The following is a 19,798-nucleotide window of genomic DNA, read 5'->3' on the forward strand; positions in this document are numbered from 1 at the left end:
CTCCAACGCTTTATTCCAGTTTTGAAGTATCAACTTATGTACTAACGTTGGTGAAAGACCAGCAGAAATTCAAATACTCTCGGGCTCTCAACTCTCCCATGAGATGCCTACTGTTTTGGCTTGATTGAGAGTGAGACTTGTGATCATTTAAAATCCTATCATGTATTTTATCAACAGATTCCTTAGCGGTGACAATTACTGTCCTTCCTGATCTTGGATCATTTTCGAGATTCTCTCTTTTTGTCTTGAATTCTGCTGTCCACATTGACAAAGTAAGGAGACCATTCCCTAAAGTTGCCATCATGTCAACATGTCGAGATACGTGATGAAAGCACTGAAGCTAATTTTCTCCATCTTCATCAACAGCGAAAAAATTGTCACTTTTAGATATGTAGCCTTTTGTGTATTTGGTTTAAACGAAGCGTGTGAGCATGAAGTATGAAGTGTTGCTGTATCAAGGGTGTTCTATGCACCCGTCGTTGTTAGGCTCAGAACTGTTCAGTCATCCTTCGAATGATCCCTCTCATTAAACATGTGACCCGAGGAGAGTTTATTAGTGCAGGAGGTGATTGAGGTGGGCCTGGAACAATGTTGAATGCATTACCAATCTGTGGGTGTGTGATGGAGTGAGACTTCAATATATTGCTAGGACATGCGCGAGACAGCCCGGTGTGTGTCTTCTAGCGTCACGAAACACTCATGTCACGAAAACTCCCACATCATCACAGAATATAAACGTTCAGATCTGTTACTGTTTCACACTCGACAAGAGTATATCCCCCACCTTCTTCCTTCCCTCTTACCTACCACACCTCATTCCTTCCACACCTCCCTCTACTCTACCCTGCCACCTCCCCCTCCCTTCCCTCCCCTCTTCCCCGCCACACCTCCCCCTCCCTTCCCTCCCCTCTTCCCCGCCACACACCCCCCTCCCTTCCCTCCCCTCTTCCCCGCCACACACCCCCCTCCCTTCCCTCCCCTCTTCCCCGCCACACACCCCCTCCCTTCCCTCCCCTCTTCCCTGCCACACACCCCCTCCCTTCCCTCCCCTCTTCCCCGCCACACACCCCCCTCCCTTCCCTCCCCTCTTCCCCGCCACACCTCCCCCTCCCTTCCCTCCCCTCTTCCCCGCCACACCTCCCCCTCCCTTCCCTCCCCTCTTCCCCGCCACACACCCCCCTCCCTTCCCTCCCCTCTTCCCCTCCACACCTCCCCCTCCCTTCCCTCCCCTCTTCCCCGCCACACACCCCCCTCCCTTCCCTCCCCTCTTCCCCGCCACACACCCCCTCCCTTCCCTCCCCTCTTCCCCGCCACACCTCCCCCTCCCTTCCCTCCCCTCTTCCCTGCCACACCTCCCCCTCCCTTCCCTCCCCTCTTCCCCGCCACACACCCCCTCCCTTCCCTCCCCTCTTCCCTGCCACACACCCCCTCCCTTCCCTCCCCTCTTCCCCGCCACACCTCCCCCTCCCTTCCCTCCCCTCTTCCCCGCCACACCTCCCCCTCCCTTCCCTCCCCTCTTCCCCGCCACACACCCCCCTCCCTTCCCTCCCCTCTTCCCCGCCACACCTCCCCCTCCCTTCCCTCCCCTCTTCCCCGCCACACACCCCCCTCCCTTCCCTCCCCTCTTCCCCGCCACACACCCCCCTCCCTTCCCTCCCCTCTTCCCCGCCACACACCCCCTCCCTTCCCTCCCCTCTTCCCTGCCACACACCCCCTCCCTTCCCTCCCCTCTTCCCCGCCACACACCCCCCTCCCTTCCCTCCCCTCTTCCCCGCCACACACCCCCTCCCTTCCCTCCCCTCTTCCCCGCCACACCTCCCCCTCCCTTCCCTCCCCTCTTCCCCGCCACACCTCCCCCTCCCTTCCCTCTTCCCTGCCACACACCCCCCTCCCTTCCCTCCCCTCTTCCCCGCCACACCTCCCCCCCTTCCCTCCCCTCTTCCCCTCCACACCTCCCCCTCCCTTCCCTCCCCTCTTCCCCGCCACACCTCCCTCCCTTCCCTCCCCTCTTCCCCGCCACACCTCCCCCTCCCTTCCCTCCCCTCTTCCCCGCCACACCTCCCCCTCCCTTCCCTCCCCTCTTCCCTGCCACACCTCCCTCCTCCCTTCCCTCCCCTCTTCCCTGCCACACCTCCCTCCTCCCTTCCCTCCCCTCTTCCCCGCCACACACCCCCCTCCCTTCCCTCCCCTCTTCCCTGCCACACCTCCCTCCTCCCTTCCCTCCCCTCTTCCCCGCCACACCTCCCCCTCCCTTCCCTCCCCTCTTCCCTGCCACACCTCCCTCCTCCCTTCCCTCCCCTCTTCCCCGCCACACCTCCCCCTCCCTTCCCTCCCCTCTTCCCTGCCACACCTCCCTCCTCCCTTCCCTCCCCTCTTCCCCGCCACACCTCCCCCTCCCTTCCCTCCCCTCTTCCCCGCCACACCTCCCCCTCCCTTCCCTCCCCTCTTCCCTGCCACACCTCCCTCCTCCCTTCCCTCCCCTCTTCCCCGCCACACCTCCCCCTCCCTTCCCTCCCCTCTTCCCCGCCACACACCCCCCTCCCTTCCCTCCCCTCTTCCCTGCCACACCTCCCTCCTCCCTTCCCTCCCCTCTTCCCCGCCACACCTCCCCCTCCCTTCCCTCCCCTCTTCCCTGCCACACCTCCCCCTCCCTTCCCTCCCCTCTTCCCTGCCACACCTCCCTCCTCCCTTCCCTCCCCTCTTCCCCGCCACACACCCCCCTCCCTTCCCTCCCCTCTTCCCTGCCACACCTCCCTCCTCCCTTCTCTCCCCTCTTCCCCGCCACACCTCCCCCTCCCTTCCCTCCCCTCTTCCCTGCCACACCTCCCTCCTCCCTTCCCTCCCCTCTTCCCCGCCACACCTCCCCCTCCCTTCCCTCCCCTCTTCCCTGCCACACCTCCCTCCTCCCTTCCCTCCCCTCTTCCCCGCCACACCTCCCTCCCTTCCCTCCCCTCTTCCCTGCCACACCTCCCTCCTCCCTTCCCTCCCCTCTTCCCCGCCACACCTCCCCCTCCCTTCCCTCCCCTCTTCCCTGCCACACCTCCCTCCTCCCTTCCCTCCCCTCTTCCCCGCCACACCTCCCCCTCCCTTCCCTCCCCTCTTCCCCGCCACACCTCCCCCTCCCTTCCCTCCCCTCTTCCCTGCCACACCTCCCTCCTCCCTTCCCTCCCCTCTTCCCTGCCACACCTCCCTCCTCCCTTCCCTCCCCTCTTCCCCGCCACACCCCCCTCCCTTCCCTCCCCTCTTCCCCGCCACACCTCCCTCCCTTCCCTCCCCTCTTCCCCGCCACACCTCCCCCTCCCTTCCCTCCCCTCTTCCCCGCCACACCTCCCTCCCTTCCCTCCCCTCTTCCCCGCCACACCTCCCCCTCCCTTCCCTCCCCTCTTCCCCGCCACACCTCCCCCTCCCTTCCCTCCCCTCTTCCCTGCCACACCTCCCTCCTCCCTTCCCTCCCCTCTTCCCCGCCACACACCCCCCTCCCTTCCCTCCCCTCTTCCCTGCCACACCTCCCTCCTCCCTTCCCTCCCCTCTTCCCCGCCACACCTCCCCCTCCCTTCCCTCCCCTCTTCCCTGCCACACCTCCCTCCTCCCTTCCCTCCCCTCTTCCCCGCCACACCTCCCACCTCCCCCTCCCTTCCCTCCCCTCTTCCCGTCACACCTCCCTTCCGATCGATGCTGTGGAGAGAGGCCGGTCGCGTTAACATCGCACTGGTCAATACGTCGGACCTAAAGTACACTACTCAAAATTTGATAAGAACCAAATATGACATCTTTAGTCAAATTGTTGTCCTGTTGTAGTATAATACAATGGGTGTTCAACGTGCAAAATATGTACATGGATAGAGATTATAAAACGTGCAAGAAATGTACACAGGTGGAGCGTGTTCAGCGTGCAAGACTTGTACACGGGTTGAGGGTTTTCACATGCAAAACCTGTACACGGGTAGAGAGTGTTCAAAAAAGCTATGTAGACAGGTAGAGGGTGTTCAACGTAGGCAAGTACACGGGTAGAGAGTATCCAGCGTGCAAGACATGTACACAGGTAGAGAGTGTTCAGCGTGCAAGACATGTACACGGGTAGAGAGTGTTCAGCGTGCAGGACATGTACACAGGTGGAGAGTGTTCAGCGTGCAAGACATGTACACAGGTGGAGAGTGTTCAGCGTGCAGGACATGTACACAGGTGGAGAGTGTTCAGCGTGCAGGACATGTACACGGGTAGAGAGTGTTCGGCGTGCAAGACATGTACACAGGTGGAGAGTGTTCAGCGTGCAGGACATGTACACAGGTGGAGAGTGTTCAGTGTGCAAGGCATGTACACAGGTGGAGAGTGTTCAGCGTGCAAGACATGTACACAGGTGGAGAGTGTTCAGCGTGCAAGACATGTACACAGGTGGAGAGTGTTCAGTGTGCAAGACATGTACACAGGTGGAGAGTGTTCAGCGTGCAAGACATGTACACAGGTGGAGAGTGTTCAGCGTGCAAGACATGTACACAGGTGGAGGGTGTTCAGCATGCAAGACTTGTACACAGGTGGAGAGTGTTCAGCGTGCAAGACATGTACACAGGTGGAGAGTGTTCAGCGTGCAAGACATGTACACAGTCGGAGGGTGTTCAGCATGCAAGACTTGTACACAGGTGGAGAGTGTTCAGCGTGCAAGACATGTACACAGGTGGAGAGTGTTCAGCGTGCAAGACATGTACACAGTCGGAGGGTGTTCAGCATGCAAGACATGTACACAGGTAGAGAGTGTTCAGCGTGCAAGACATGTACACAGGTGGAGAGTGTTCAGCGTGCAAGACATGTACACAGGTGGAGAGTGTTCAGCATGCAAGACATGTACACAGGTGGAGAGTGTTCAGTGTGCAGGACATGTACACAGGTAGAGAGTGTTCAGCATGCAAGACATGTACACAGGTGGAGGGTGTTCAGCATGCAAGACATGTACACAGGTGGAGAGTGTTCAGCGTGCAAGACATGTACACAGGTGGAGGGTGTTCAGTGTGCAAGACATATACACAGGTGGAGAGTGTTCAGCGTGCAAGACATGTACACGGGTAGAGAGTGTTCAGCGTGCAAGACATGTACACAGTCGGAGGGTGTTCAGCATGCAAGACATGTACACAGGTAGAGAGTGTTCAGCGTGCAAGACATGTACACAGGTGGAGAGTGTTCAGCGTGCAAGACATGTACACAGGTGGAGAGTGTTCAGCATGCAAGACATGTACACAGTCGGAGGGTGTTCAGCATGCAAGACATGTACACAGGTGGAGGGTGTTCAGCATGCAAGACATGTACACAGGTGGAGAGTGTTCAGCGTGCAAGACATGTACACGGGTAGAGAGTGTTCAGCGTGCAAGACATGTACACAGGTGGAGAGTGTTCAGCATGCAAGACATGTACACAGGTGGAGAGAATTCAGCGTGCAAGACATGTACACAGGTGGAGAGTGTTCAGCGTGCAAGACATGTACACAGGTGGAGAGTGTTCAGCGTGCAGGACATGTACACAGGTGGAGAGTGTTCAGCGTGCAAGACATGTACACAGGTGGAGAGTGTTCAGCGTGCAAGACATGTACACAGGTGGAGAGTGTTCAGCGTGCAAGACATGTACACAGGTGGAGAGAATTCAGCGTGCAAGACATGTACCCAGGGGGAGGGTGTTCAGCGCGCAAGAAATGTACACGCCTTGTGGTAGAGCGTCCGCCCGAAGTGCGGAAGGTCCAGGGTTCGATCCTCGGCTGCGTCATGCCAAAAGACGTTAAAGGAAGGTACTTGTTGTTACCCTGTCTGGCGCTCGGCACTGCCGCTCGGCAACAAGGACAGGTCGGCTCCGAGACAGTATCATGTGTCTGAGTGGGGTAATCATGTTAAACTGCGGCATGGTATTTCAGTGGGCTAGCAAATCATCAGCACATATTTGCCGGATTGTACACACCTGAGTTTAGATGTCTCTTGTATTTTATATACATGCTTTATTGTATACATCAGAGTTTAGGTGTCTCTTGTATTCTAGATGTATGCTATATTGTACACACCAGAGTTTAGATGTCTCTTGTATTCTACATATATGCTATATTGTATAAGACAGAGTTTAGATGTCACTTGTATTCTACATTTATGCTATATTGTATACATCATAGTTTAGGTGTCTCTCTTATTCTACATATATGCTATGTTGTATACACCAGAGTTTAGATATCTCTTGTATTCTACATACATGCTATATTGTATACATCAGAGTTTAGATGTCTCTTGTATTCTAGATATATGCAATATTGTATACACCAGAGTTTAGATGTCTCTTGTATTCTACACATATGCTATATTGTATAAGACAGAGTTTAGATGTCACTTGTATTCTACATATATGCTATGTTGTATACACCAGAGTTTAGATATCTCTTGTATTCTACATATATGCTAAATTGTATACATCAGAGTTTAGATGTCTCTTGTATTCTAGATATATGCAATATTGTATACACCAGAGTTTAGATGTCTCTTGTATTCTACACATATGCTATATTGTATAAGACAGAGTTTAGATGTCACTTGTATTCTACATATATGCTATATTGTATACATCAGAGTTTATGTTTCTCTTGTATTCTACATACATGCTATATTGTATAAGACAGAGTTTAGATGTCACTTGTATTCTACATTTATGCTATATTGTATACATCAGAGTTTAGGTGTCTCTCTTATTCTACATATATGCTATGTTGTATACATCAGAGTTTAGATGTCTCTTGTATTCAATATACATGCTATATTGTATAAGACAGAGTTTAGATGTCTCTTGTATTTTACATACATGCTATATTGTATACATCAGAGTTTAGATGTCTCTTCTATTCTACATGCATGCGATAATGTATACATCAGAGTTTAGATGTCTCTTGTATTCTACATATATGCTATATTGTACACAACAGAGTTTAGATGTCTCTTGTATTCTACATACATGCTATATTGTATACATCAGAGTTTAGATGTCTCTTGTATTCTACATACATGCTATATTGTATTCATCAGAGTTTAGATGTCTCTTGTATTCTATATATATGCTATATTGTATACATCAGAGTTTAGATGTCTCTTGTATTCTACATATATGCTATATTGTATACATCAGAGTTTAGGTGTCTCTTGTAATCTACATATATGCTATATTGTACACACCAGAGTTTAGATGTCTCTTGTATTCTACTCATATGCTATATTGTATAAGACAGAGTTTAGATGTCACTTGTATTCTACATATATGCTATATTGTATACATCAGAGTTTAGGTGTCTCTTGTATTCTACATACATGCTATATTGTATAAGGCAGAGTTTAGATGGCTCTTGTATTCTTCATACTTATTATATGTAACTATCTGAGTTTAGGCGGCAATTTTATTCAACAATTGTGTTATGTTGTGCTGTCAGTATAGCATATATTATACATATACAATAATGTATTAACGAGATCTGGTGGTCAGTCTCGGTGACTTGGTTGGGGGATGTCGTCGTATCCCAATTGCGTTGAACGAAGTCAATCACTGGATTTTATGGTCAAGACTCTATTATTTAAAGACCGTCGTCGTATAGCTGGAATATTGCTGTGTGCGGCGTTAAACAACAAACAAAGAAAGAAAGAAAGAAACAAACATATACACTGTGTTGTACACATCAGGATAGGATAGCAGGTGTTCTGTGTACTTCAAGAGACATGTCATCAAGGAGAAGGGGTTAGATTAGTATCAGAGTTAAGGTAGCAGGTGTTCTGTGTACTTCAAGAGACATGTTATCAAGGAGAAGGGGTTAGGTTAGTATCAGAGTTAGGGTAGCAGGTGTTCTGTGTACTTCAAGAGACATGTTATCAAGGAGAAGGGGTTAGGTTAGTATCAGAGTTAGGGTAGCAGGTGTTCTGTGTACTTCAAGAGACATGTCATCAAGGAGAAGGGGTTAGATAAGTATCAGAGTTAGGGTAGCAGGTGTTCTGTGTACTTCAAGAGACATGTCATCAAGGAGAAGGGGTTAGATTAGTATCAGAGTTAGGGTAGCAGGTGTTCTATGTACTTCAAGAGACATGTCATCAAGGAGAAGGGGTTAGATTAGTATCAGAGTTAGGGTAGCAGGTGTTCTGTGTACTTCAAGAGACATGTCATCAAGGAGAAGGGGTTAGATTAGTATCAGAGTTAGGGTAGCAGGTGTTCTGTGTACTTCAAGAGACATGTCATCAAGGAGAAGGGGTTAGATAAGTATCAGAGTTAGGGTAGCAGGTGTTCTGTGTACTTCAAGAGACATGTCATCAAGGAGAAGGGGTTAGATAAGTATCAGAGTTAGGGTAGCAGGTGTTCTATGTACTTCAAGAGACATGTCATCAAGGAGAAGGGGTTAGATAAGTATAAGAGTTAGGGTAGCAGGTGTTCTGTGTACTTCAAGAGACATGTCATCAAGGAGAAGGGGTTAGATTAGTATCAGAGTTAGGGTAGCAGGTGTTCTATGTACTTCAAGAGACATGTCATCAAGGAGAAGGGGTTAGATTAGTATCAGAGTTAGGGTAGCAGGTGTTCTGTGTACTTCAAGAGACATGTTATCAAGGAGAAGGGGTTAGATTAGTATCAGAGTTAGGGTAGCAGGTGTTCTGTGTACTTCAAGAGACATGTCATCAAGGAGAAGGGGTTAGATAAGTATCAGAGTTAGGGTAGCAGGTGTTCTGTGTACTTCAAGAGACATGTCATCAAGGAGAAGGGGTTAGATAAGTATCAGAGTTAGGGTAGCAGGTGTTCTATGTACTTCAAGAGACATGTCATCAAGGAGAAGGGGTTAGATAAGTATAAGAGTTAGGGTAGCAGGTGTTCTGTGTACTTCAAGAGACATGTTATCAAGGAGAAGGGGTTAGATAAGTATCAGAGTTAGGGTAGCAGGTGTTCTGTGTACTTCAAGAGACATGTCATCAAGGAGAAGGGGTTAGATTAGTATCAGAGTTTGGGTAGCAGGTGTTCTGTGTACTTCAAGAGACATGTCATCAAGGAGAAGGGGTTAGATTAGTATCAGAGTTTGGGTGGCTCTCGTTCTCTTGGGATATACTATACAATACACATCAGAGTTAAGGCGGATCTTTATATATTGTTTATATATGGTATTTTGTACATGTCTTTGATGGAATATTGTATTCTACCCGCCATGATATTGCTGGAATATTCCTGGAAGTGGCGTAAAACTATACTCTCTCACCCTTGTATCTGTCAAAAAGCTCTATGTTTCATATCAAAGTTTAGATAGCTCTTGTATTCTACATATATGTTGTACATATCTGAGGCCCATTTCCGGTGTCCCCCGCCGTGATATTGTTGGTGTCACAAAACAGAAGATGAACCAGCATTTGCTCTCAGTATGATGATATCTATTGATGTAAAAGATAGCTAACATACAGACACACTTCAATGGCAGTTTTGTGAATAATAAAGAACGCTAGACTGACACAAACACCAGATGCGAAAAGTCTTCAGATATGCAAGATTAAACATGTTGAAGTTTATGACATTTGATGATGTTCATCACAGAGTTGACACAGTCACCAAGTCTGCATTTGTCGTTTCCTGCGAGTCCCATCTTGAATCCCTACCAATGTATGTTGAATCATTATTCTTCCTTATTGAATCATTACCATTCTTTGTTGAATCCCTACCCTTCCCTGTGGAATCTTCACCCTTCCCTGTTGAATCCACACCCTTCCCATGTTTCCCCAGCCGCGCCCCACCCTCTCCATATACACGTGGGCCACAACATAACGTCCTCCACACTGACCAGGTCTTTCACCTGGAGTCGTAGAGTGCGAGCCATCTGGTCAACCGCTTGCCATAGGGCGTGTGCCACCCTTGTTGGCGTTTTATCTCGTATAGTCGTTTTTGTTTCTCGTCCCATCCCAGCTGTCGCCTCCTTACTTTCTGTTCCATAGCTTCATATCCAGAAAACTCGACCTGCTTCTGGGCGATAGGTACATTTCGGGTGGCCAGGCTCGGGATGTAAGGCTGAAGGTCCAATTCCCGATCATACGCTGATGGTTCAACGTATCCCGTGATGACGTCACCATTGCTTTCTCTCTTTCCATAACCCACGTGCCAGCCCTGCTGACGTTTGCGGTATGCTGGGCGCCAGCCTTGGAACAGTGTATTGTAGATGTCATTTAGAGACACCTCTCTAGGAGACGCATCGTATTCATTTTGAGAGGCGTAGTCTGCATTCCAGCCCTGTTGCCGTTTACCATAATCCGAGTGCCATCCTTGTTGCCGTTTACCATAATCCGAGTGCCATCCCTGCTGCCGTTTACCATAATCTGAGTGCCATCCTTGTTGTCGTTTACCATAATCCGAGTGCCACCCTTGTTGCCGTTTACCATAATCCGAGTGCCATCCCTGCTGCCGTTTACCATAATCCGAGTGCCATCCCTGCTGCCGTTTACCATAATCCGAGTGCCACCCTTGTTGCCGTTTACCATAATCCGAGTGCCACCCTTCTTGCCGTTTACCATAATCCGAGTGCCATCCCTGCTGCCGTTTTCCGTAGTCAGTGTACCAACCTTGTTGCCGTTTATCGTAAGAGGTGTATAGCGGTCTGCCGTTGTCGACGGGCCAGCTTTGCTGTTGCTTAAGGCCCGGGGCATTTCTCTTCCAGGGCAGCGTCTGGGGGTCGGGGCGGTACAGCAGGTCCCAGATCAGATCCCCGAGTTCTGAGTCGCTGGGGGTGAGGTCCTCGTCACTGTGGCGGAGATATTCGTCGATGAAGTCGTATGAGGGGGAGTAAGCGAGGGAGTCACTTTCGCCGTACTCACCTGAAGAAGAAAACACCAAGTTGGGTAAAATGAATGTATGCACTACAAAGGAGAAAAAACATACGAACTATGAAACGAAAAAAATTGCTACACTTCTGTAAGATATATCAAATAAATCAGCCTTGTCCTTACACCCTTACATTTAGATAGATCCCCGTGTGGAGCCTTGTCCTTACATCCTTACATTTAGATAGATCCCCGTGTGGAGCCTTGTCCTTACATCCTTACATTTAGATAAATCCCCGTGTGGAGCCTTGTCCTTACACCCTTACATTTAGATAGATCCCTGTGTGGAGCCTTGTCCTTACATCCTTACATTTAGATAGATCCCCGTGTGGAGCCTTGTCCTTACATCCTTACATTTAGATAAATCCCCGTGTGGAGCCTTGTCCTTACACCCTTACATTTAGATAGATCCCTGTGTGGAGCCTTGTCCTGACACCCTTACATTTAGATAGATCTCCGTGTGGAGCCTTGTCCTTACATCCTTATATTTAGATAGATCCCCGTGTGGAGCTTTGTCCTTACACCCTTACATTTAGATAGATCCCCGTGTGGAGCTTTGTCCTTACACCCTTACATTTAGATAGATCCCAGTGTGGAGCCATGTCCTTAAACCCTTACATTTAGATAGATCCCCGTGTGGAGCTTTGTCCTTACACCCTTACATTTAGATAGATCCCCGCGTGGAGCTTTGTTCTTACACCCTTACATTTAGATAGATCCCTGTGTGGAGCCTTGTCTTTACATCCTTACATTTAGATAGATCCCCGTGTGGAGCCTTGTCTTTACATCCTTACATTTAGATAGATCCCCGTGTGGAGCCTTGTCCTTACACCCTTACATTAAGAGGGATCCCCGTGTGGAGCCTTGTCCTGACGCCCTTACATTTAGATAGATCCCCGTGTGGAGCCTTGTCCTAACACCCTTACATTGAAATAGATCCACGTGGGTTGTCTTGGATTCATATATAAATATATGTATATATTTTAGATATTTACGTCTACATGGATCCCCGTGTGGAGCCTTGGTTTTACATGTTTACATGGATCCCTGCGTGGAGCCTTGGTTTTAGATATTTACATGGATCCCTGCGTGGAGACTTGGTTTTAGATATTTACATGGATCCCTGCGTGAAGTCTTGGTTTTAGCTATTTACATGGATCCCTGCGTGGAGACTTGGTTTTAGATATTTACATGGATCCCTGCGTGAAGCCTTGGTTTTAGCTATTTACATGGATCCCTGCGTGGAGACTTGGTTTTAGATATTTACATGGATCTCTGCGTGGAGCCTTGGTTTTAGATATTTATATGGTTCCCTGCGTGGAGCCTTGGTTTTAGATATTTACATCGATCTCTGCGTGGAGCCTTGGTTTTAGATATTTACATTGATCCCTGCGTCGAGACTTGGTTTTAGATATTTACATGGATCTCTGCGTGGAACCTTGGTTTTAGATATTTACGTCCACGTGGATCCCTTCGTCGAGCCTTGGTTTTAGATATTAACATGGATCCCTGCGTGGAGCCTTGGGTTTAGATATTTACATGGATCTCTGCGTGGAGCCTTGTTTTTAGATATTTACATGGATCCCTGCGTGGAGCCTTGGTTTTAGATATTTACATGGATCCCTGCGTGGAGCCTTGGTTTTAGATATTTACGTCCACATGGATAGCCGTGTGATGACCCAATTACTTGCAAGTGATTCCCAGTGTAGAGCCTTGCCCTAGGCCTCGATAGAGACTCATTTACGCTGTCGACATTAATACCACGAAAAATCGGTGGTGTCTAGTTTTCCGACTCACAAGACCATTTCTATTTCTTCTCCTTGTGACGTTGACTGCCTCCGTGGTCTAGTGGTAGAGCGTCCGTCCGGATAGAGGAAGGTCGGCGGATCGATCATACGAAAAGACATTGAGAGAGGGTACTTGCAATTGTAACCCTGTCGACGCTATATTAGTGCAGTAATCTTGAACGCGACGTATACCCCATTTCGCCGACCCCCACCTCACCTCCTTCTGACGTCCCAATGATAATCCACACAATCCCCATAATTGATAGAGAATGTCTCGCCCTTAAGCGATTGATGAGCATTCGAAATGCGCCATTTCTATCAACATTTTCAGTGAATTGTTTCGTGATTCGGTGCGTTCGTATGACGTACAGATGGATGATTGGGTTCGTAAGTCTCTGTATGTGTATGAGCTGGAGCTTGTCTCACTGGCCAACTTCATATTTTCAACTCTTAGAACCATTAATGTCTAAACAATGAACTCTTAGAACCGCCAATGTCTAAACTATTTGTCTTCTCGGGTTTTTATTCATGTGTCAAACTTTTGCTCAGTTTGGAACACGTCATCACTCTTTACCTGTTCAGAGTGTTCGATGGATAGTGAGTGAGTGAGTGAGTGAATATGGTTTTACGCCGCTTTTAGCAATATTCCAGCAATATCACGGCGGGGGACACCGGAAATGGGCTTCACACATTGTACCCATGTCGGGAATCGAACCCGGGTCCTCGGCGTGACGAGCGAACGCTTTAACCACTAGGCTACCCGACCGCCCCGGATATATTTTCTTGATACTCATAGAATCTGTCCTTTGTGTAACATTTCAGTTTAGGATGAATTTCATTATATATTTGGATGCAGTAGTTTTGTAAATGAGCGCCGGTGTTATCTAATGAATTTCATGTTTGTCAAAATGTAAATAACCAAAAAGCTAGAGATAGAATTCTACAACTTAAGGACGAATTGTATTTAATGTATGGCGTGAACATAACCCTTCAGCAAAAGATATACATGCCAACCAACCCCTTTGAAACAAGCGCGCGTAGACTACTAAATTTCCCAATAATATGTTGCCTTCCGTCAGGAAAACGGAAACAGGGCCTAGTTTCAGATCGGACCACTCACCAATATACAGGGCTATGGTTTTTAGAAGTTCAATAGTTCTCTATTAAAAATATACGAAACTTATGTAACACTCGTTAAGACTACCTTTGAAGAAACAAATCAGCAGTATAAAATGAAGATAATAACATAGAAACCGAATTTAATATAGACAATAAACATTTCTGGGAAAGATGAGAGGTAAGACAATACAATATTCTTCCTACAAAAAGGAAAAGCAACATAATCGGGAAAGAAAAACTCAAGAAAAGCTAACGCTTCTGACTAAACAATTAGATGAATCCCCTGAGCAAACAGTGAAAAAAGGAAATTCTGGCAGAGAGATTATGATAGTCAATACAGAATTAGAAGAAATCATAAAGCATACAACAAAAAGGTTAATGGTACGGGCAAAAGCACAATGGATGGTGAAAGTGGAAACACCAACATAATATTTCTTAAGTTTGGAATATAAAAAACTATCTAAATAAATCTATAAACAGAAAAGAACAGGAAGATGGCAAAATGATTGAATCACAAGATGACATACTAAAAGAAGTAAAAGTCCATTATTCGATACTATACTCAAAATATGATATTTCAAAAGTAGACTAAAAGAATACAATATTCCTGAACTATCTGATGGTATATTCCAACCCAGAGGTTGGAAGCTGTGTTGGCCTACAATGACGTACAAGAAGCTGTTAAACACTTACAAAATGACAAGAGTCCTGTGCCAGATGAATATATGTCAGAAGCTTCACATGTTTCTGGAATGAGCTTGGGACATATCTAATAAAAATCCTTAAATAACGCTTACAATAATGGAAATTATCAACATCACATAGACAAGGGCCAATAACGTGTATCCCAAAAGGAAATGAACCAAAGCAACATTTGAAAAACTGGGCACCAATAAGCTTACTTTCAGTAACAAATCGCATCAATATCAATATCACAAAGGGTAAAATCTGTGTTAAACTTCCTGATTAACGAGGATCAAAAGGATTTCTGGCTGGTGAAACATCGGTGAAACAACAAGACAAATCTATGATCTACTGGACTACACCGATAACTCACAAACCAGATATATCATTACTTATAGATCTTGAAAAAGCATTTGATGGGAGTGGGGTGGGGTGGGGTGGGATGGGGTGGGGTTGGGTTTGATGGGGGTGGGGTGGGGAGGGGTGGTGTGTGTGTGTGTGTGTGTGTGGGTGTGTGTGTGGGGGGGTGGTGGGGTGGGGTGGGTGGGGTGGTGGTGGTGGTGGTGGTGGGGTGGTGGTGGTAAACCCGACAAAGTAAAGAGAAGTCAAATTATATGTGAGACATCAGATGGAGGCACACAACGTCCCAACATACCATAATTTATATGCGCAAAAATATCTGTGGTACGTAGAGCATCATAATCGAAATCTATGAGGTGTCCATTCTTCTCCTAGAAAATATCTCGTTCTGGACCCTATATTGCATTCGAAATTACCTGCACACGGTAAGATTACACATGATTACCAAGATAAATAATATATACTGCAAGAACCTTACAGAGGCCTGGTGGAAATTCGTAGATAACACCTACGTCGAGCGTATAAATGCCAGGGTTATCCTAGCACAATATATAAGGCATAACCAGAACATAAAAAGAGGAAATACCAGTGTATTCTGCATTGAATGATTTGTAAAAGGGATACATTTCATTCATGGTCTTCTAGATAATAACGGACAATGGATTGAAACCTTTAAACCCATTTTTCAGTTTAAAAACCACATACACAGTGATGTCGCTGTTGACCAATACTGTCGAAGACAACGATTACCCAAATTTACCATTATCCTACCATATCATATATATCATCTGAACAAACAAAAAATATATGTGAGAGAAATAATCATTTGCTAAACAGGAGTACAAATATAGACTCGATATTGAGGAACAAGACAGGAAGATGATCAATTCTATCCCGTTTCGTTGCACGAACGCGACTAAACTACAATGGTTCCAGTTTCAATCATAGATTGCCAACAAACTGTCTCCTTGATAAAATGGGATACGTAGATATCTAATGATATCAACGAGGGAGCCGACCACTGAAAACACATGTGACAAAGCATCCCGTTCTTAGATGATGTAAATACAGATGACATCAGACGTATGTCCCGTGTTGAGAGGACCTGACGTCACACGGAATGTGTTGGGGCGGACAATCGGGACTAGTTAGTCTCTGCTGTTGACGTTGTATATTTGGAACGATGGGAACTCATCGATCCATGTTTCAAGAACAAGCGGGCATACTGTAGGCGAAAATGAGAGATCCCCGGTAAATGTGACCGCCTATATACAGGCACCTGATGTATTACTCATCGGGAGACTGATAAACGTAGAGGACACAGTAGGAGAAGGGCCCTTTTGAAAGTAAGAGAATTATTGTCTGACAAACACCCCTCTTTCAGTCTTACACTAGCACGTTTTAGTTTTATTAAGTTTTATCAAGTTTTATCAAGTTTTATCAAGTTCATATAAATGCTCAAGCTTCATCCACAGCTCTATGTATAGATTCAGTGGGCACAAATCCCCTTTATTAATCTCACAAACACACACACACTCACAAATACAAACACACACACATGTACACATGCGCACACACACACACACACACACACACACACACACACACACACACACACACACACACACACACACACACACACACACACACACACACACACACACTCACACACACACACACACACACACACAAACGCACACCACACCCACCCACAAAGCATTCCAAAACAAACACTCCCTGGGCGCGTTGCAAGCCACGAATCGCTAAGAGAAAGCAAATTAATCGCTCATCCCGGGGTCTGCAACAGTTGGAAGCGCTTGCGCACTCTTCCAAAATGGCAGCGCAACTACCGCTTGATTGCCTTGACGTTATGAAGATCATAATAGAAGAGGCTCGATGACGAGCTGATGAAATTTATGACTACTTTGAAGATGTGGAGCAGACTGAGGATGATGGTGTGTTAGCTACCTTTGCTCATTTTCTCGTTGATCCAATCAATAATTCCTTGTTCCGCTGTCAAAGTAAGCCGCCCTTTTGGTTTGAGAACGAAGCGACCTCAGTCAGCGATTGTTTCGCTTGCAAGCGGCTGAAAGTTAGCGCACTGTTGTGAGGCGAATCGCTGTACATCGCTTACAAGCGATTGGCGCTTTGCAACGCACCCCCTGATACACTCACATACTACACACACACCAACACACTCATACACACACGGAAACACTCACAGGCACACACACGAAAACACACAGATACACAAAGGCAGACAGACACACTCACACACATACACTGGATACAAGTGAGTGAGTATGGTTTAACGCCTTTTTAACAATATTCCAGCGATATCACGGCGGGAGACACCAGAAATGGGCTTCACACATTGTACCCATGTCGGGAATCGAACCCGGGTCTTAACGCGCTTTAACCACTGGGCTACACCAGCGCCCCGCACTGGATACAAGGCACGTTGATATATTTAATTATTGCTGTAGAATTCCGAGGCAACGTCATAAGCTATAACACACCATTTTTGCGTTGTTGGGAAGTCTGAACGTGACGGCCCATCAGTCACTGCGCCATGACGACGGTCCTACGTGAGAAGTCACGTCGACCCACAACATGGCGTCGGCGACGGCGTGAGACGATGGACGCTCTACCAGGGTTTATTACATCAACAGCAACAGAAAACTGAGAGTAGATTCGATAATAGTTGGCAGTAGATTGATTGGATGAAACATGACCCTCCTTTCCCGTCCCTCGTCATGTCTGGTCACGCAACTGCATGCACAGGATGAACAGGCCGAACCACCGCTAGCAGTGGCCTCACTTGACGGCAGCGCGCAACACACTCGTCTCAGATTCCGAGGTCCTTTAGAGGAAGCGCATGTGTATGATCCCGTCGCAACTTCGTGAGTGTGCATTTAGAATGGTTCTGATGAACAATTGACAAGCATCCTCTTCCTCCTCCCCGTACTGATCTCTCAAGTATTCGGATGACATATATTGAGGATATTTCACGTTTTTTATTGATTGGGGTTTGCTAATTTTTTTATGACAAGATGGATATGTCGATAATATGTATCGGGTTGCATGTGAGCCTGAACTATAATCTGGTTATTTCGAAACAGGAATGTTTATCACCGAACTGAATATTTCTTTACTGCAAGTTTAATCAAGTTTAAAAAGTAGATTGGATACGTTTGTAATGATAGTTTGGGGTGGAGGTATAGACGTTGATTGATGAGTGTATGTGTTGGAGGTTGGGGTGGGGTGTGGGGTGTGTGGTGGGGTGTGTGGGGTGTAGACGGTGATTGATGAGTGTATGTGTTGGAGGTTGGGGTGGGGTGTGGGGTGTGGGGTGTGGGGTGTAGACGGCGATTGATGAGTGTATGTCTTGGAGGTTGGGGTGGGGTGTGGGGTGTAGACGGTGATAGATAAGTGTACGTGTTGGAGGTTGGGGTGGGGTGTTGGGTGTACGGTGTAGACGGTGATTGATGAGTGTATGTGTTGGAGGTTGGGGTGGGGTGTGGGGTGTGGGGTGTACGGTGTAGACGGTGATTGATGAGTGTATGTGTTGGAGGTTGGGGTGGGGTGTGGGGTGTACGGTGTAGACGGTGATTGATGAGTGTATGTGTTGGAGGTTGGGGTGGGGTGTGGGGTGTGGGGTGTAGACAGTTATAGATAAGTGTATGTGTTGGAGGTTGGGGTGAGGTGTGTGGTTTGGGGTGTGGGGTGTGGGGTGTACGGTGTAGGTGGTGATAGATGCGTGTGTGTTGGGAATTGGAATGTTGTGACTATTGCGTTGTATCTGTGGAAGATGGTTGGGGTTGGAGTGGTGGTCTGAGTCCCAAGTCTAGCATGTGCGACTGTATGTTGTCTGAAGTCCAAGTTACCAGACAGACATGTGCAGCTGACAACGCTCCTTGTAGCCAACGCTGACTGTCGCCGAAATGTCCGCCGTGTGTACCGATAGGTCAGTCCCAGATCGGCGGGAGAGGCCTCTTTCATACCAATGACGTCTTTACCAATTTCATTCATGTTTTAATCACACTCTCCTCTATCATACGATGCTGCCCATTCACAGAGGTTATTTTGATACACTTCCTTGACATAATCTCCTCCGATCTGATGGTGACTTGAAGCAGCTGTTAGGCTCACGCCGCGAGTGTGTGTGGAAGCTGGTCGCTACTCTCGTCTTATCGCCATCACTGCGGCATAATTGATCCCGCTACTCCAGTTATTAGCCTGAATAAGATCGCAAATTGTTTGTTATCAGTTAAAAGATAGAAGGTCAGACGAAAAGACAAATGGAAACGCCATTAAGCGGAATGTCGACATTTGCATCAAAATAAAATATCAGTTTTGATTATTGTCGCCAAGGTTACTTGTATCTCTTGTCAGCATCTTGCTGGTCCATCATCACTGATGTAACATGGCATCGTCGTCATCAGTCCACGAGTCACAGAAGTGACACTGCAGTACGCCCCTTAGAACAGTAGTACAGGTGGACGCTGGACCAGGCAAACCAGAGCAGGAGCATCGAGCCGCAAACATGGCGTCTTGCGTCATACATTTGGCAGGGGACTGAATTCACAAAACGAGTTTAATACTATGTACTTCCGTCAATGTAGCATGGGGTCAGATAACGTATATGTTTGTACCCCTCGGGGCATCAGTCACACTGTTAGTGTCCACTCAAGGCAGGTTTCATATTTCTGGGGAGGACATTTCCAATGCTGACGCATCAGTGACAAAAATGATGTCCCACGTAAATCCCTATTTTATCTTGTACTATATGTTCCCGTGTTGCTTCATTTGAGCAATTGACATGCCTTTGCATGCGTTGTGGGGGGTGCCACGGGTGGGGCAGATTACGTTCTTCTTTTCGCAAACATCTGGTGTCATCACTAGTTGATATGGATTCATAAACACCTACTCTTGATATAGTCGGAAACGTACAATCAACTCGTGAAAAGAAAAGGATTTCTTCTGCACATGGAAAGGGTTTTGTCGCTTTTA

The 19,798-nt window shown here is 47.3% G+C and overlaps 2 protein-coding genes across 2 annotated transcripts in view; both read right to left on the reverse strand.

The window, feature by feature from the left end:
- Window positions 1–799: 799 nt before the first annotated feature.
- LOC139462617 (WAG22 antigen-like) lies at window positions 800–9,610 on the reverse strand. The gene is made up of 2 exons (XM_071244451.1): window positions 9,541–9,610; window positions 800–3,570 (listed from the first exon to the last, which is right to left on the reverse strand). Exons 1-2 carry the CDS (start codon window positions 9,608–9,610, stop codon window positions 800–802), a joined length of 2,841 nt encoding a protein of 946 aa, XP_071100552.1.
- Window positions 9,450–19,798, reverse strand: part of LOC139461705 (uncharacterized) — a 31,672-nt gene continuing 21,323 nt past the window's right edge. Inside the window, exon 2 of the mRNA XM_071243165.1 lies at window positions 9,450–10,829. Within this exon, the coding sequence (XP_071099266.1) occupies window positions 9,814–10,829 (1,016 nt within the window). The 3' untranslated portion in view covers window positions 9,450–9,813. The remainder of the gene's footprint in view (window positions 10,830–19,798) is intronic.

Source organism: Haliotis cracherodii, unplaced genomic scaffold (assembly GCF_022045235.1).
Source record: "Haliotis cracherodii isolate W230 unplaced genomic scaffold, xgHalCrac1.p SCAF_15, whole genome shotgun sequence".
NCBI classification, from domain to species: Eukaryota; Metazoa; Mollusca; class Gastropoda; order Lepetellida; family Haliotidae; genus Haliotis; species Haliotis cracherodii.

Coding starts and splice junctions, on each gene's coding strand:
- LOC139462617 (XM_071244451.1), bottom strand. CDS start 9,610: ATGGGACTCGCAGGAAACGACAAATGCAGACTTGGTGACTGTGTCAAC. Junction 3,571..9,540: donor TGTGATGAACATCATCAAAT/GTCATAAACTTC, acceptor GAGGTGTGGCAG/GGAAGAGGGGAGGGAAGGGA.